Source organism: Vespa mandarinia, chromosome 16, assembly GCF_050613455.1.
Source record: "Vespa mandarinia isolate Hongniang chromosome 16, ASM5061345v1, whole genome shotgun sequence".
NCBI lineage: Eukaryota > Metazoa > Arthropoda > Insecta > Hymenoptera > Vespidae > Vespa > Vespa mandarinia.
This window is the reverse complement of record NC_140825.1, coordinates 4464178-4482437: the sequence shown is the minus strand read 5'-3', so window position 1 is coordinate 4482437 and position 18260 is coordinate 4464178. Positions and strand designations below refer to the sequence as shown.

At 29.1% G+C, this 18260-nt stretch overlaps 4 protein-coding genes across 16 annotated transcripts in view; 2 read left to right on the top strand and 2 right to left on the bottom strand.

The window, feature by feature from the left end:
• The first annotated feature begins 113 nt into the window (after nt 1-113).
• Nucleotides 114-3579, top strand: LOC118442308 (uncharacterized). Its single transcript, XM_035867745.2, has 7 exons — nt 114-442; nt 689-883; nt 1066-1149; nt 1232-1366; nt 1440-2622; nt 2722-3139; nt 3237-3579. Exons 1-7 carry the CDS (start codon nt 388-390, stop codon nt 3468-3470), a joined length of 2304 nt encoding a protein of 767 aa, XP_035723638.2. The 5' UTR covers nt 114-387; the 3' UTR covers nt 3471-3579.
• Nucleotides 2846-11836, bottom strand: LOC118442307 (uncharacterized). Of its 3 annotated transcripts, none has more exons than XM_035867741.2 (9): nt 11269-11835; nt 10591-10851; nt 10336-10500; nt 8979-10218; nt 8774-8874; nt 8575-8698; nt 8108-8443; nt 7847-8010; nt 2846-3828 (listed from the first exon to the last, which is right to left on the bottom strand). In XM_035867741.2, exons 1-9 carry the CDS (start codon nt 11314-11316, stop codon nt 3787-3789), a joined length of 2481 nt encoding a protein of 826 aa, XP_035723634.2. In that variant the 5' UTR covers nt 11317-11835; the 3' UTR covers nt 2846-3786. The 3 variants fall into 3 exon arrangements, with proteins under 3 accessions (XP_035723634.2, XP_035723636.1, XP_035723632.2); XM_035867743.2 differs by lacking the exon at nt 2846-3828 and having other exon boundaries at nt 7795-8010; nt 8979-9221; nt 9465-10218; XM_035867739.2 differs by lacking the exon at nt 2846-3828 and having other exon boundaries at nt 7795-8010; nt 11269-11836.
• Nucleotides 4107-7463, top strand: LOC118442311 (uncharacterized). Its single transcript, XM_035867757.2, has 6 exons — nt 4107-4350; nt 5262-5387; nt 5462-5596; nt 5659-6532; nt 6601-7030; nt 7230-7463. Exons 1-6 carry the CDS (start codon nt 4299-4301, stop codon nt 7461-7463), a joined length of 1851 nt encoding a protein of 616 aa, XP_035723650.2. The 5' UTR covers nt 4107-4298.
• A 794-nt stretch (nt 11837-12630) lies between the features above and the next one.
• Nucleotides 12631-18260, bottom strand: part of pnt (ETS transcription factor pointed) — an 89917-nt gene continuing 84287 nt past the window's right edge. For 8 of the 11 annotated variants that reach the window (XM_035867748.2, XM_085661800.1, XM_035867746.2 and 5 more), the window contains 5 exons: nt 17066-17266; nt 16501-16812; nt 15863-16147; nt 15465-15777; nt 12631-15359 (listed from right to left, as the gene is read on the bottom strand). In XM_035867748.2, coding sequence (XP_035723641.1) covers nt 15296-15359; nt 15465-15777; nt 15863-16147; nt 16501-16812; nt 17066-17266 — 1175 coding nt within the window. In that variant the 3' untranslated portion in view covers nt 12631-15295. The remainder of the gene's footprint in view (nt 15360-15464; nt 15778-15862; nt 16148-16500; nt 16813-17065; nt 17267-18260) is intronic. The other 3 variants (XM_035867747.2, XM_085661799.1, XM_035867751.2) reach the window with 2 other exon arrangements.

Sequence of the window (18260 nt, the reverse complement as noted above, 5' to 3'; positions counted from 1 at the left end):
ATATTTATTTAAATGCAATGATTATGTGATAATGATAAAATCATAAAATAAGAAAAGTTTATTTATTGCACTTTAAAGCTTCAAAATTCGTTTTGATTTATCTCGTGTCGTAACAACACATTTATCAACGTAGTATATATACTATGTACTATATTGATGCTGGATGTGTCCGACAATCGGTTCGTTTAATGAGAATCGTAGTTCACTGAATTATATATTATCTCTCTGGGGTCAGAGATGACTTAATTTTTTCATTTTATTTACATATAATCATTGATTCGTAGAAATTCATTTCTTAATGCGAAGTATAATTTCAATAGACGCGCCACGCAGTTTATTTGAAAACACGAGAGGAACGAGACATATTTTCAATCGTTCCCGATTAAAATGATGTGGCTAAGGATATTTCTTCTACTCTTTATTTTGGGATTTATAGACATAGGTTAGTCTATATTTTTTAGAAATTTTTTATTAACAAAATTGTATACACTGTAATATAATTCTAAATGTAAAGTAATTTGTGAAAAATAAGCGATCGCATATGTACGATTATTTTTCTTATTTACACAGAGTTTTATTCGTTGATTAATTTTGCTTATCTCGGTGATATTTACTAATGTTCAATATTGATAGATAATCATTAATCACCTTACCTTATATTTTATCATATATTACATATTTTTAACAGGCTATACAAGTGCAAAAAGATGGTCGTCTTCATTACGCTTCGGCAATAGTCGTTCATCTTCAAGTCATCGAATTTCTAAGCCTACATTATCCTCGAGTGGAGGATATTCTTCAAGAGGACACGCTTCAGCTTCGCCAAATCATGAACAAATTTCGTCGATAAATTCAAAACCATTAAATACTGGACATATCAGAGGTATATACACATGAATAATCTATATGTAAATAGATAACATTGTTTTTTTTACAAATGACTTCGATAATATATACAAATTAAAAAGTCAAAATTTTCAAATCGCAGCGATATCGTACGTATTTACATTTGTAAACATTTTCTTGTTTATCAATAAATATAAAAAATAAATATTAATATTCTAGGAAGTTCAGTTCCACATCAACAATCAAATAAAGATATAAATACACCATTTTTACATAGCGAAGGAGGGGGAGCAATAAAGCCAAGTGAGTTACACTAATTATATATATATATATATATAATGTTTTATTTTATTTTATTCTAAAAGACTTCATTTTTATTTCCTAGAAACTGACGTAAATCATCAGACGTCTAACATAGGCTTTAACGCGAACGCAAAACCACCATCACCTTATACTCCGTCAGCTCCAATTATACCAATTCATGACTCAAAGCCTCTTTTTTCGTCTGCACCACCTCAAGGTAATATATATTTGTATATAGAAACGACAGAATACTTTGTTAAATTATAATAATTCAATATTATATTTCTAAGCACCATCTTTTGGACACTCTGGTACACATGTTAATCAAGGATCTGGTATTCCTACACACCAATCTCCAATTGGATTTAAACCGGACGTATATCCTAACAATAATTCGCCAATTGGTTTTAAATCAAGCGTATATCCCAACAACAATTTCGGATCGCAACCTTCACATCCGCATAATCCTCCATCATATCCATCACCTTCAATGCCTTATCCAAGTCAAACAATTCCTCATTCTAATCCTGGAAGTCCATTTATACCTCCGATGTCACAACAACCGTTTGGTGGTCATTCAATGAATTATCCGCAAGGACATCCTTCATTTCCTGTAACACATAATTATCCATTACAATCCGGTGTTCCACATTATCCAAATATGCAAACTAGTCACCCAATGAATAATCATTATGCACCTGGTGGTTATGCACCTGGTGGTTATGGACCTGGACCTGCTTCCTATCCTCAACAACAAGGACAATATCTTGCTCAGCCTGCAGCACAACCTTATATACCAGGACAAACGGTATTAATGGTTCCAGGCCAGCAAAGTAGTGGTAGAGGTTTTGGTGATATGATTAAGGAAGCTTTGGTATTTTCAACTATCAATGCTGGCGTAAATAGACTGATAAATCCTCATCAACATTATTACGAACCTAAACCAAGTGGTACCGAAGGTTCAACTGGTGGTAGTACTGGTACAACAACGCACATAACTTACAACAATCAATATTTTAACAATTATCCTGTCAATGGGACAAATGGAACAATGGATCCACAAAATATGGGTTCTCCTCCAAATCCAATGTATAATCCTACTGGATCGAATCCACAGCAAAATTCAGCTATACCGATAGCTAATAGCGGAATTTATTATCCACCATCTAATATCCCTGATATATCGAATGGGAACAATGTTAGATCACCGAATCAATTAGGTGTAACAGGTGTTTCAATGGTTACAAAAAATGATACAAATTTGTACGTTCAAGGAAATGATTCTAATAAGCAAATAAATAATACAACCGCTAATATGGCTGATATTTATCAATATATTATTAGCGATAGTGATCTATATAAAATATCGGAAGATCTATTTGCCCAAGAGGAACACAATCTAACTAAATATATAATAATGAATTTGCAAGCTCGTTCAAACCCTGGTAACGTAACAGACGTCGCTGAAAGACAGTAATTACCTTTTATCTTTTTATATAATCATTTATATAACAACATAATTATTATATTATAATGATTTAGGTCGCATAATAAATGAAATTTTCTTTTCAGACTATTGTACGTACAATCAGATGCATACAATATTTTAACGATCAAAGTTATTCGCATGTTGTACGAGAATTATGAACGTAACTCAAGTAAAAAAGAAAACAGAACTTTCGAAAAACGTATGGAGGAAAATATTTTCTTGGATGTTATTTTAAATACGAATGTTATGCACACAGCGATGAAATGGTTGTCATCACGTGGCTTCATTGATCCCGATGATTTTGAAAGAAAAGACATTCTACGTCACATTTGGTTCACCCAATTTCATGGCACTTCTTCAGGATTTGAACGTGTCTTTGCGTCAGAGATTTATGGTGATACCGATATTTTAGGTGTCCAAGATTGGATCTATTTTAATCACGAAGAATCATCGAAAAATATCAATTATATGGGATACGTTGATAAAATGGATCTTGGAAACGTATGCATGAAAATAATTCGTTATATTATTATTATTATTATTATTATTATTATTATTATTATTAGTCAAATGAATTCTTATTTTTTTTGAATTTCAGAAAGCTTCACTAGTTAAATTAAATTTCAATATGAATGGTATCACCAGACCAAATGTCACGATATTCGTAGGTACAACACCGGAACTTGAAATGGCCTTATATACGATATGTTTCTATGCTAGACCAAATAATCTATGTCCAGTATCACTTGGTAATACTAAGTTCAATATTTATACTCATGCCTTCAGATACTTTGGAAAGGATCTCATAGATCTCGCTTTACCAATAATTTAAATATATTTCAACTAATTAAGTAGATAAAGTATAAATAAATAAGATACAGAATTATATATAATAAATAAACAAAATATTAACAATTACAAATATTTGAAAAGACAGAAAATTAATTAATTTATTCTAAGAACTTCATGTTTATTTTTATAAATGATAAATTAGATGAAAAACAAAAATTTGTCACTAAAGAAAAAGATACAAAAAAAAAAAAAAAATGCCTGTAATACGTACCATTTATTAAAGGAAAATAATTAATGGATAATTTTGTTTAAAAAAGATCCATGTAATCAATAGATGATCCTCCTGGATTTTTCTTTTAGCGTGACGACGTCCGCAAACGACCAAGATTTAATTTTTTCTGAAAAATATAAAAAAAAATTCTTTTTTGTAAATACTAATTATGTTTCAGGATATTGAGTTTCGATTTATAGAACTTCGGACAAGAGATAAAATTTTTCTTGAAAAGATGTATTTAATTTAATGATCAAACTTGCTATACCACATATAAGTTCATGAGCGATGAAGATCTCTCCGTGAAGAGATCCCCACTCTTTCCAGATTACCTCGAAGTGATTAATGGAAAGAGAAAGCCCACGAGAATACATGACTCAATACTGACGAGTCGCATATATCTGCTGTTAACCGAGTCTTGTATTTGTTGCGCTACGAGCTGTGAAATACAGTAGTAGCACGTCGAGCTAGCAGTGAAATAGTTCATAGAAATTTTTCTCGTATAGATTTTCGTTTTATCATTATCTCTTTGTGTCATCTAAATTATTTATTAAATTAAAATACACAAAACAATTTGGCCGGGATTTGAAAGTGATTATGATCATCAGGAGGACCTTGATCATTTCGATCGTTATTTTCCTTATTCTTGGTAAGTACATACATACATATAAATTCTTATTTTAAGAAAAATAGTATGAGAGATAATTTAATGTGTAATAATATTTTGAAAATGAGATAATATAAGTCATAAAATCAAATCTAAAGATTCATTGTAACGTGAGTAATTGGTGTAGGTGTTTCTGAAAAATTATGCAATCGAAAGATCCTTGTGACTTATACATTTTCGAAATAATAAGACGCTTTGAAAATATTGTTAATTATGTGAAATAGAACACTGTGAATGCATTATTTAGTGATATAAATGTTATAAAAACGTATTAAATGAAAATTTAATATTAAATCAATTTATTTGAGTATTGGACTACTTTTATCTTTGTAAAGTATTCTCGAAAGTTTAGATCATATACTTTCTAAACAAGGAATTTGAAAGTTTTTACATCGAGATTTTTTATTGTTTTTCATATCCGTCAAAAAACGTTTTTTTTTTTTTTTTTTAATGATATATGATGTCTATTTACAAAGAAATTAAATAATATTTTGTTATATGAAAAGAATTTTTCAGAACAGAAACAAAACGCAATAGCAAGTGTGATAAGAAGAAATATCATGATGCAAATTGTTCTTGATAGCATTATTATTCAATTGTCAGCATTCTACTTTAATTGAAAAACACGCATGCGCCAAGAAGAACGAGTTCTTTCATTATTTTGTTAATTTAACTAAATTCTTTGAGAATTATCGATATATCAGTCAAATACATAATAGGTACTACATCCATGCACCAGTGCATGAATATGAATAATATGATTTATCTCTATCACATGAATTGCTTAAGTGTCTAGATTTAATATTATTACTATAATAGGGATAGGAAATAACAAAATGGGAGATATTATTACGATATATTACTAAATATAATTATAATAATTGCATTAACAGCTACTGGGGAAGCCCGAAAGAGTGGTGGCGGTCGTAAAAGCAGCGGGGGATGGGGTTGGGGAGGACGTTCGTCCTTAAGGACAACACCACGACCACCCCAAATTAAATCTCAAAATACTAAATATGGTATGTCATTAATATTTTAACTATTCTATATATAGGTAGTGAAATTTACATTTTTTTTTTTTTTTTTTAAATAGGATGGAACGTTCCACAAACTAACAACAGACAAACCAGCAGTAATACGGCATCAAAGCCATCTGCTCCACCAGCAGATCATAACGTTGCTTCTAAGACTAGTGCAACTTCCTTGCAATCAGGATATTCTCCATCAGGTAGATTTCTTTGAGTTAATTATACTTGCAACATAAAATTGTAATCTTGTTAATGATCACAGGTGGATATCCTCGTCAACAAGTTGGTTCCCAGCAAAGTTCACCTAATTCTTATAATAATGCTGGATACAATCCATCAGCTGGTTATAATCCTGCGGTCGGTGGCTATAATTCTGGCTATAATCCCGGTTATAATCCTAGTTATCCAGGTCAAGGTCAATCTTATCATTCACCTAATATGGGACAACCTTATAATCCAATGGGTCATGGGTACAATCCATCGCACAATCAACCTTTTAATCCATCTTATGGTCAATCCTATAATCCATCGTTCGGACAAGCGCCACAACAAACTATTCTTTTGGCATCCTCGCAACCATACAAACCAGGTATCGGGCAAATCGCGAAAGAAGCTTTTGTCTACGCTGGAGTTAGTGCTGGTGTAAATGCAGCCGTGAGCAGAATTCTGCCAGGAGGAATTTATGGGCATAGTGGTGGTGGTGGAGGTAGTAGTAGTGTTAGCAGTAGTGGAGTTATTCCTGCTACTTCTCATACTCAAATTACTTATAATAATTATTACAACAATCAATCTGCTCCAACTCCAAACGCGGGAGAGACTCAACCTGTTCCGGGTCAACCTGCTGCAAGTCCTCCTGTACCATCGGCAGAACCTCCTGCTGTTAACCCATTACAAAACACTGAAACTAATGCAAATAATAATGCTTCTCCTGGAACTAATAGTAAATCCAATACTCAAAATACTCCGGAATCCAGTAATAATCCTAATCCACTCGGTTTTGTAACTTCTAATGAAGATATTAAAAAATTGTCGGAGGAATTATTTAGTAAAGATGTAAATAATGCGTTCAAGTATATTACCATTAAACTACAAGGTCAAAAGAAAGACGACAGTGTTACCGATGACGCGAGTGATCCGTAAGCAATCTCTTTTATAAACATATTTCCAAATGATTTCTATAAACATAAATATTATTTTCTTTTAGATTGTTGGATGTGAAGCCAGAAGCTTACGAAATATCAACGATCAAATCTGTTATCGATCTTCATGATAATTATGAGCTGGATGTTAAAGTGAAAGAAAATCTTACGCCTGAAAAACGCGAAAAGGAATCTCAGTTGCTCGATAATTTCTTAAAAACCGATGTCCTTCAAAGCGCGATGAAATTCTTAGCTAGCAAAGGATATATACCCGATGATCCATATGAATTCAAGGACACGTTAAAACGCATATGGTTCTCACAGTTTAAACGAATAGATGGAGACGCATCAAGTTCCGGCTTTGAAACGGTTTACTTAGCAGAACAATTTGATTCTGATATAATTGGTTTACATAATTGGATCTATTATGCTAAGCAAGAGGCTGAGAAAAAGATCGATTATCTTGGATATATTAAAGAACTAACATTTGGAGACGTAAGTATTAATATTGTATAATTTATATTTTATCTATCTATATATATATATATATATATATATATATATATATATATTTTATTAATTATTAATAATTTTCTTTCTAAACTATTTATGATGAAATCCATCAAATCATTTGGAAATGTTGTTCGCGATATTATTTTATCACATTTGCATATTTTTATAATATCTTTTACAGAAAGCAGCTATAGTCAAAGTACGTTCTAAATTAAATGGTTTTATTCAACCAGTGACTACTCTTTTTGTTGGCACATCACCAGAGTTAGAGATGGCACTTTATACTGTTTGTTTCTTTGCGCGTCCAAATACTGCTTGTCCTTTATCTTTTGGTGGAACTGATTTCATAATAATTGCAAACAGAGTTAATTACTTTGGTAAAGACATACTGGTCTCTGCATTTCCAGAAATATAATTTATAAGAGATCTATAATACTCTTAATTAAATATTGCACATTTATGTTATCAAAAATAATTTTTTTTTTTTTTTTGGAATCTCTTATTTCATAGATTATAATTCATATCCCTATGAGGTGTGAAAAAAATGGCTTCTTAGAAATTATTTTAAATAGGTATCAACATTTATAGTAAATACTTGTGTAATCAAATGAAATAATTATGAGAAAACATGCAGTATGCTTAACATAATGTAATAAAAAATACTGTAATCGGCAATATGTTTAAATTATTATTTAAAATGAAATAAAATTGCACATGAGATATAATTGATTTGAATAAACATAATAGATATCTTTATCCATTCAAGAAGCAATTGTATAAAATAAGAAGTGAGAGTACCTTTGTATTTTTATAACATCTTCTCTTTAATTCTGAAAGCTCAATTACAGGTATTATCGAAGGTCGTCCATGTGCACATCGAGTTGGAGATTTTGTAGTTTTTAAGTCATCAAAAAGTTCTATACATTGTTGTACAGATAGCAATTCACCAAATTTTATGGCACCTAAGAAGATAAAAGCAAATACTTTATATAAATTGTATTCTTTTAATCATTTTCTCTGCAGTTAATACAAAATATAATATCTACAAATAATAAATACCATGACATGCTTCCGTTGAAATGGCATTGTGAATAGATAAAGGTAAAAAATTTATACCATTTCCATTCATAATATTGTCTACAATTTCATTTAGCAAATTCCGAATTATCATTGTCAATTTTACATCATTATAATATTGTTTATTCGTTATGAAACATTTTGGTATACTGTATATGCTTAAAGTATTCCCATTAATCGCAGTTAACTTTATTCCAAATTTATCTAATGACTTTTTGTTCCATAGAAGCAAACTGCATATATTTACTGTTACTTCTATTATTATTGGAATTGACAGTTTTTTAGTTTGAAAACTTTTATGATCTGATGTTTTATAATCTATATAAGTAAATGAAATTGCAAATTACATATAAAACATATTCTAACATTTTTTATATATAATTAATATTAATTAATACACACGTACACACACATACACATAAATATATATATTTAATGTGCAATATTACCATTAAGTAAATTTTCATATCTTATTCTTTCATGAACAGCATGTTGATCCATCATTAACAATAATTCTATATTATCATACATCATTACGGCTGCTATTAATTGATTATTAACTTGATTTAATACCTACATGAAATTATGATAAGTATTATTACTTCTCTACTTCTATATAATTCATATTTCTACAATTTTATTTATTACCTTTATAAATTCTAATGCAGTTCTTTTTAATCTAAATTCATAAAAATATTGTCGAAATTTGCACGGATGTATATTTACATCTTGATGTTGTTTTTCGTTTTCTATTAAATATACATATACACATATACATATACATATACACATATAAATATAATAAAATAAGTATATGAAAATAATATACAAGAATTTTTATGCCTTACCATACCTTGATAATTATATGTTAATTCATTAAAAAGTATGCTTGTATCAATACTATTGAATGAAGGTGTTTTTATTAATTTAATAGGTCTAAATTGAACAAGATTATTTAACTTTTGTGGAAGAAAATCAAAAACTTTGTAATATTTCTCAATACTTTCATTTTTGTTTTTCAACTTGTAAAGAGTATTTTGCATTTCTATTTTATCACTTTTAACTTTGTTTGTATGATAACTCCAATCAGACCACTCTGAAAGAGAGCAATTATAATCTTCTACATGAACAGTTTTTTCTATGTTATGTTTTTGTTTTGTATCAGACAATGTTTGTTCTACATTATTAATTGAATTTGAATTTACACAATTTATATATTCTACGTTCTCTTTTGAATTAAAATTATTAGGAATATTAGAAGTAATATTTTCCTCAGAATAATATTGATTACAATTATAGTTTATATTTTGCAATTTTTGCTTTTTTTTTGTAAAAGTACCTGTCTTCAAATGTTTTATATCAATTATATAATTTTCTACCGATCTTCCTTGTTTTATACTTTCATAAAGAAACATTCCATATTTGGTATAAAAAACTGTGATGGGATTATGATTAATATTAGTATTATATAAAATAGATTTTTTAGTCTTATGAATTTTCTCTAAGCGATCTACTTTGTAGAGACATAAAGGTAAAACATTGTGTACCTTTTGAGATTCTGCAGATTTATTAATTTTTTGTATTCGTTTCGGTATGTGAAATTGAATATATTCATACAATTGCTTAATGAAACATTCATCTAGGAAAATATTATTTATAAATTGTCTGACACTATCTAAAACATCACGTGTTTTGTATAATAACATAAATCTTTTATCATTTTTTGTAGTAACAATAACTTCTGTTGTCGGACAATTAATAAAAAACATGAAAAATATTGTTTCTTTACTGACATTACACATTCTCATATGGTAACTTAGATGTTGAATGAAGTAGTCCAGTATTGTATTTATAATTGTAGTACAATAGACTGGTCTATTATTTAAGAAAATGTAATGTAAAGCTTTTTCTTTTGTTTTAATCAATCCAATGTAACCATGGTATTGAATATTTAACACATTAGTAGATGGTATAGCCCATATATAATCTTGTAATATATATTCTTCATATAGCATTTGTAAAATTTTCTTTGATTCTCTATCTTTAGTGATTTGTAAAAATATATTATCTTCATCTCTAAGAGAGAATGAAATCTATTGAAATTGAGAATTAAAAAAAAAAAAAGAAAGAAAAAGTAGGTACATATCTATTAAATAAGTAAAATAGGGAAAACATAATTTTGATAACTAATAAAATAAAGAATTTATTACCTTAGGATTATTTAAAGAAATATTTGCTATTAAAAAGCATACCATAGATATAGTTTGTTTATGAGCAAATACAGTGTTAGAATAATTATATATGGTCACTGTTGTACCAATTGATGGTCTAGGTGTTACTTTTAATATAATAGGAGATAAACCTTTCCTATAAATCTAATTAAAAAAAAAAATATATATATATATATATATAAAACATAAATTAAAAAATATTCAATGTGATTAAAGAAAATTCCTGCAATCTACCTTTGTATTAGTTTCCACAGAATTCTGACATCTCGATGAAATAGAAATAACAGAAAAATTCTTAAATATGTTTCTCAAATTATCATATCTTAAATTATAATGTAATTGTGAATCATGAATATTATTTTTTCCAGTATCTTCTAAACCTGCTAATGCATGTACAGATATTCCTATACCATTATCTACTACTTGAATTTTTTTCTCTTTATTATAAATACGTATTGCTATGCATGATGCACGTTCATTTAACGAATTTAAAACCTAAGTTTAAAAATATATAATTAATATTATATAAAATCATAGAGATTTTTGGATCTTTCCTGTTATCTGTTCGATATTATTTTGGTATTTCATTTTTCCAATAAATTTTCATTATTTTTTATTAAAAATTATTTTATGTAAATATATTATAGCGAAAAAAATATTTAAATTACATAGATATATAAATGTTCTATTAAATTTTCAATAAAAAGTATTAAAAATCTGGACCATACGTAAGTCAAATAATAAGGGATCTGAAGGCGAAGGAAACGAACAACAGAAAAGATTCAGATTTTTTTACAAGTGTTTCAAATATTTTAATTAATTATTTAAATCGTCATAAATAAATAAAAAAAAAAAAAAAAAAAAAAAAAGAAAAAGAAAATAAATAAAATGATAATCAACGTGTATACGTACCGTGTCAAAAACGTTTAGTGCAACAGGTGGAATTTCTATTATCTCCATGTTTAATTCTCGTTATCTGAACAATTAGAAATAATTAAGAATGCACTTAACACTTTTTTCTTTTTAAAAACTACGAATAATTAGATTCTAATGATTTTCTTTGGAATATCCGATATTACGTAATACGAGGCACTAATTAAAACCCAGCTACCGTATTTAATATCCATTGTTGAAAATGCAATTTTGGCGCTAATTATAAATGCTTCAAACAAATTTACCGGGTATGTGAGTGTTTTCTTTTGTTTTTCTTTAAAATATTTCGAAATTTCGATATTCATGTTAAATAAATCTCATTAGTTCGTATTATTTATTTAATTCTACTAGAAAGCAAACGAAATAAAAGAAAATTAATGTAATTAAAATGTGCCTTTTGTGTGAAAATTTAGTTAACTATAATTAATGAAAAACAGATTTGTTTGTTTTCTTTTTTTTTTTTTATGTGGAAATAAAAGAAACTAAACAGTTATAGATTTCTTTATGTAAATTAAAAGAAATTATTTAGCCAGTTAGCATGTTCGGTGATTTCTGAATAATTGTACTTTACCCGTATCACAGCGTAAATTGTAAAGTTTATTTAAAAAAAATTCTTTTTTTATATATCCGGTCATATATATATATATATATATATATATATATATATATATTATAACAATCGAAGATGTGCATTATGCAGATTTTCGTAAATTTTACAAGTTTAAAAAATTTCCGTCGGTCAATATAGGCACTGAAAAAATTACAATCACTTAAATATACCTAATTGTCTAAATTTTATATATATATAGTATGTATAATATATATATATATACATATATATATATATATATATATATATATATATGTATATATATATGTATATGTAATAAGCAACCTATAATAAATAATAATTATAAAATTAATCATGTCTTAAATTTAGACACATGTTTAAAATATCGCATTTCATACAAAAATCGCCGAAACATGTCAACTAGTAAATTAATTATACTAAAATTTAGATTCACATAAAATTTCAGACCAATCAGTCCGTTCGAAACAACATCGTTATGAGCCAGTGCATAATTTTGTTCTTTTACTATATGTAAATTTGATAAAAAATTGTTATTATAGTAGAGAGGAGATCAATATAATATGATACGATTAGAAAGTTTATATTACATAAATTCTACACTCAATAAGCAAAAACTAAAGTTATTGCATTAAGAGTAAACTGATTAAAAAGATAAAAATCTTCTAAGAATTGGTTCAATGTCTATGCCAAAATAAGATGTTTCATAAACTGCATATTAATTTCTATAGTTTGTGAGTTATGCTTTATTAAAAAAAAGCACGTTTCAATTGTGTGACCTTCGTCAGTATTAAGTTTTTTATTTTACATGTGTCTTGTTATTGGTGTTCTTCCAAGAATACTAAAAAAGTGTAATGTACAATAGACACACTATGCTTAAATTATTGTCAATTGAAAACTAAGAAAATTTAGTGAACAAGTACAATAAATAGTTCATCGTTATGTACAAGTTTGTTCTTCGTGCATAAGAAATAAGAGCATACGTCTTTCTTATACAAGATATAATATAACCATTATGGTATCACTTTTAAACAGATTAAACTTTTCTTTTTTTTTCTTTTTGTTTTCATTTACCAATCACCGAATGTAAAAAGATATTTATAAACTATACGTAATTTCACAGTGATCAATTTAACGTACATTCTTTTACATATAATATAATCTGTACAACATTAATTCAACATAATTTTACCAATGCATAATAAAACATTTTATGAAATAAAATATTCAAAATTATCATACCTACATACATAATAATTTCCAAATTATCTATGAATGTTATGCGAAAATTATTGCAGGTACCATAAGGTCATATTAGTATTTTAGTTACATCAAATGTGAAAGCATATGCTATAACACAGACAAAGATTATATGTATCGTTATATATGGTTCTATATTCTTATTGAAATTAAAACAGACATATTAGGCGCGAGACACTCTCCTTTATGTCTGATTTTTTAAATGTATCAGTAACATCGTCGTAAAATAATAAAGATTTTTATGACACGTGTGTGTATGTATGTGTGTATATATATATATATATATATATATATATATATACATATATACATACATATATATATATATATATATATATATATATATATATATATGTATTAAAGATAATAGTGAGAATTTTATTTCAAAAAATATATTAAAGGCATTATAAAGTTTTCTTTTACTGTATCGCTTTCATTGCATTAACAGGAAATTACATTCTATAATAGATATTCTTATAAAGTAACATATAAACGGCATAATCTTTCTATCTATAAAAAAAGAAAAAAAAAAAAGAAGAAAGAAAAGAAAGAAAAAGAAAAAAGATTCCTTTTAATGAAATTGCGCGATAATCGTGTAACGACCTTTATTGCAAACAAAAATATGTAGATCCTTTCCTGTGTCTACTACAAGTCGAGCACTTAATTAGAAGATAAGTAAATATTAATATTGTGAAAAATTAATCTTAGTAGAGCCTGATCATCAACATATATATAAAGGAGGAGTTCATTGTAGTAAAATTATAATAATAACAATCACATATCGTGTCATCTATTAACGAGATATATAACACACATGTTATAAGATGAAAGTATATAAATAATTTAGATGCATCGAATAGACGATGTTGTAGTGTTTATAATTCATGTAACATGAAGAAAACACATATATATATATATATATATATATATATATATATGTATATATGTATATATATATTTATTTATTTATATATATGCTTATATATAAATGTGTGTGTGTGGGCGGGTATACATAGAGTTATATGTATTTATGTATGTACACAGAGCATTCAAGATGCCCTGAAGAAATGATAGAGACGTCCGTATTTCATCAGACGTCATTAGACACATTCGAGGACTCCCATGCACACTATTTTCCTACACTGTTACACCGTATATTATATCAGAAAGTTCTTGACACTCTATGTGTGCGTGTGTATGTACGTATGTATATATGTATGCGTGTTGTAAGACTGCATGCATTTATGCATATATACGAGAAGAGACACACATGCGCCTGAGTGCGCACACACATGCACGCATTACATATATATACATATATATATAACATGTATAAAATATTGAGTTATACTCCTATAAATATATCATCTAAATTATGACGCTTCGGCAAATGATATAATCACTTAGAGAAGAATTTTCACAATTTAGTCATTAACTTTAGGCACCAATGGTATGCAGACCCTGTCTTTGGTACGTGCGACCGAATCGATATTATTATTTCATTTAAAATAAAGGATACACACAGAACAATGGTCTTCCACAATTTTCAACGATTATTCGTTTGCTTTTTATTTCTTTTATTATTTATATTTTTCCATTTCCTTTCTCTTTTGTTCCTTTTTCTCTTTTTTTTTTTCTTTTCTTTTCTTTTCTTTTCTTTTTTTTTTTCTTTCTTTTTTTTTTTCTTTTCTTCGGTAAGACACACACACTTGGTCGATTCTAAATCACGTGATCTAGCAAAAAGTTTCTGACACAGAATCTCTGCCCTGGTGTATCCCACTCACCTAGGAAGAAGCTCACAATTTAGTCATTAAAACTTTAGGCACCAATGGTATGCAGACCCTGTCTTTGGTACATGCGACCGAATCGATATCATCATTTCGTTTCAAATAAAGGATACACAGAACAATGATCTTCTGCAATTTAAACAATTATTATTTTATTCGTACTCTCGTGCGTTTGTTTGGTTCTTTATCTCTTCTTTATTATTTATATCTTTCTTTTATGTTATTTCTCTCTTTCTCTTTCTTTCTTTTTTTTTTTTTTTCTTTTTTAATTCCCCTTGTTAAACTCTCTTTGCACGATGCCGTAGAAATTAGTTATATTCGTTTATAATCAGTAACATTGTCCTAAAACAACACATTCATTATAGAAAGCTCAGTCTTCTTCCTTCTTTTCCGGTTTCAAGTCCACCATTGCATGGAGTTGTTCGGCACTATATCTGTAATCAAATATTTACTTTTTTCAATACAATATATTATGTCAATATATTTATGTCAATGATGATAATATAAAGAAATGTTAAAATGATAGATAATACGCATACCCCAATAGATTTTGTAAGTCACAAACGAAACGATAGACGTAACGCTTCCCAGCGGTCTTGTGTATAATATTTTTATCGTAATAGTATCGGAGACCGCGGCTTAATTTTTCGTAATTCATTTTAGGCTTATTTTTGCGAACACCCCAGCGTCGTGCAACTTCATCGGGATCCGTAAGTTTGAATTCCCAACCATCTCCCGTCCACGAGATGAAACTCTGACATGATTTATTGGTCAATAGTTCCAATAAAAATTGCCAGAGTTGTATTGGTCCTGAACCTGTGAAATATGGACCACCACCTGCACAATTATCACCTATATTTCTATTCAGTTGTTCTATATCGTTTAATTTATATTAATTGTCTTAGATATAATATTTTATTGTGTAGTAGATGCTTACCGGTATAACTAGCTGCGATCATTGCACTCTGTAGGAGAGGCTTTTGATCGGCGTTACTACCAATGGAAGGTGGATGATGAGCACCAGATGAATCTCTCGAGCCAAGACTCGCGATAAACGCTGGATGATGAGAAAGATGTTCACCGATAGGTGCAACACCCCACTGTTCACTTCCAACACCAGCAGCTCCAGTAGCTGTATTTCCACTTCCAGGAACCGTCTGAAATGGTGTCGCATCGTATTGACTGTATCCCCCACTTTCACTGTATCCTTCGTGATATCTCGCTGGAAAATATAACGTAAGTTGATCACGAGATCTAAGAGAACATGATTATCAATTTATAGATATAAATTCGATTAGATAACTTTGATTAGAATTAATAAGATATTTGATCGTCCCGCCATACTTTTGAATTTGAATAAACATGTCACGTGACACGTTCGTACTTTATATTTGATTTTTAGATCCTTTTAAGATTACTTTATTTAGATATTATATTAACGTAGGTATATATATATATATAATATATAAAGTGAACTAAATATTTTTTATATATCCGAATTATAATTCTGGAATTCTAATAAAGTTCATTGGTACTTTTAACTATGTTTGATATTCGAAAGTGATACGGCCGTACCTCGAGGATAATTTTTGAACGGCGATGGCTGATACTTCGGTTCGAGGTGAATACCACTGGTACTGTAAAATTCTGGCGAACTATCCAGATTATAGGTATGAGGAGTTTGATGATCCTGCGATAGACCGTGATAATCAGAGGCCTCATCATATCCAGAATAATGCGCGGGTGTAATATAATCTTCCGTCGTCCCAGTATTGCTAACCCTAAGTTCGCTCTCATTGGTCCCCGTTGCACCGAGATCACCACCACTGGCCAATCCGCCGGCTCCTCCTTGTAAGTGTTCCGCCGCTATATGGCTGCTGTAGTTAGCTAGAGAGAAAAACAAAACAAAAAAGAACATCGCGTGAAATAAAAATCAAATCGAATGTTTATTATATTACTTTTTCCATTGATACTTTTTTCATACTTTATGTATATTTATATTACTTTTTCCATTGAATAATTAGAAAAAAAACTTGACTTTAACTTTATTACATGTAAAATTTCATTTCCAATGTGAAAATCAAAAGAATTTTTTATATTACAGATGGCGCCACTTAACAAGTCGCACACTAATACTCACATTCCGTTTTGAGTTCATTTAAATTTCGTAGGTGTATATAAGCATTATTTGCGTTATTGTTATTGTTATTGTTGTTATTCCCCGTGGGTGTACTGGAATGAGAATTAGGAGGTTGTGTACTATGGCTGTGAGGTGGTGGCGAAGTCTCTTCCCTTTGACTTTCATCCTGACAAACGGGACTGCGTAGATGCGCATAACCTCCTATAAAAGTAAATTATAAGATAAGTATAAATTTTATTTTCAATTATACACGTATAAAATTGTATGAATTGCGATATTATAATTTTTAAATCGAAGATTAAATAGACTCTCGCCCTTCAATAATATTCAGGAGAAAGATAAGACAATGATATTTTCTGAATTGATATTTTTTGAATTGATATTTTTGAAAAAGCTATTGGCGTATATCGTCATTAGAAAATAGTGTTAATGAATTGTAAAAGGGGATAAAGTAGGTGGCCTTTAAGTACTTTTAGTGTATTCTCCGTACAAAACAAAGTGTAATTTCAAGTAAGGTTAATAAGAGAGAGAAAGAGGGAGAGAGAGAGAGAGCGGAAGAAAGAGGAAGGGAGAGAGAGAGAGAGAGAGAGAGAGAGAGAGAGAGAGAGAAAGAGAGAGAGAGAAAGAGAGAGAGAAAGAAAGAAAAAGAAAGAGAAAAACTTTCCGGAGTCTGCAGGGAGGAACCACCGCGACACGTGGGCGGTACGCATCTCGCTGATTGGCTCAAGCGAACTCCGCCTATTCTCTCAACGACCTTTCCTTCGCTTCGAGAAATCCGTTCTCGCCGAATGCGGAGGCTGCATTAGCTTCGCCCACGACAATGTCGTCGTCGTTATCATTACACTCTCTTTCTCTCTCTTTCTCTCTCTCTCTCTCTCTCTCTCTCTCTCTCTCTCTCTCTCTACACTACTACTATGATCTTTATAGAATTTTTACGTCTCTATTTTTTTACTTCTCTCTGATTCCCCATTTGATTTTTTTCTTTCTTTTTATTCACAATGATAACGCATCGAACACGATGCATTTCCGAGTACTTGGAAACGCCCTCTTATTATATATATATATATATTTTTTATTTATTATATCGTTTTTATGAATTTTCATTATGCAATTAAGGTTACGTACTTTCCAAATGGTTTCATATTTATTTGAAAAAATTAACAATGGCGATAAAAGGCGAGATATAACAAAGATA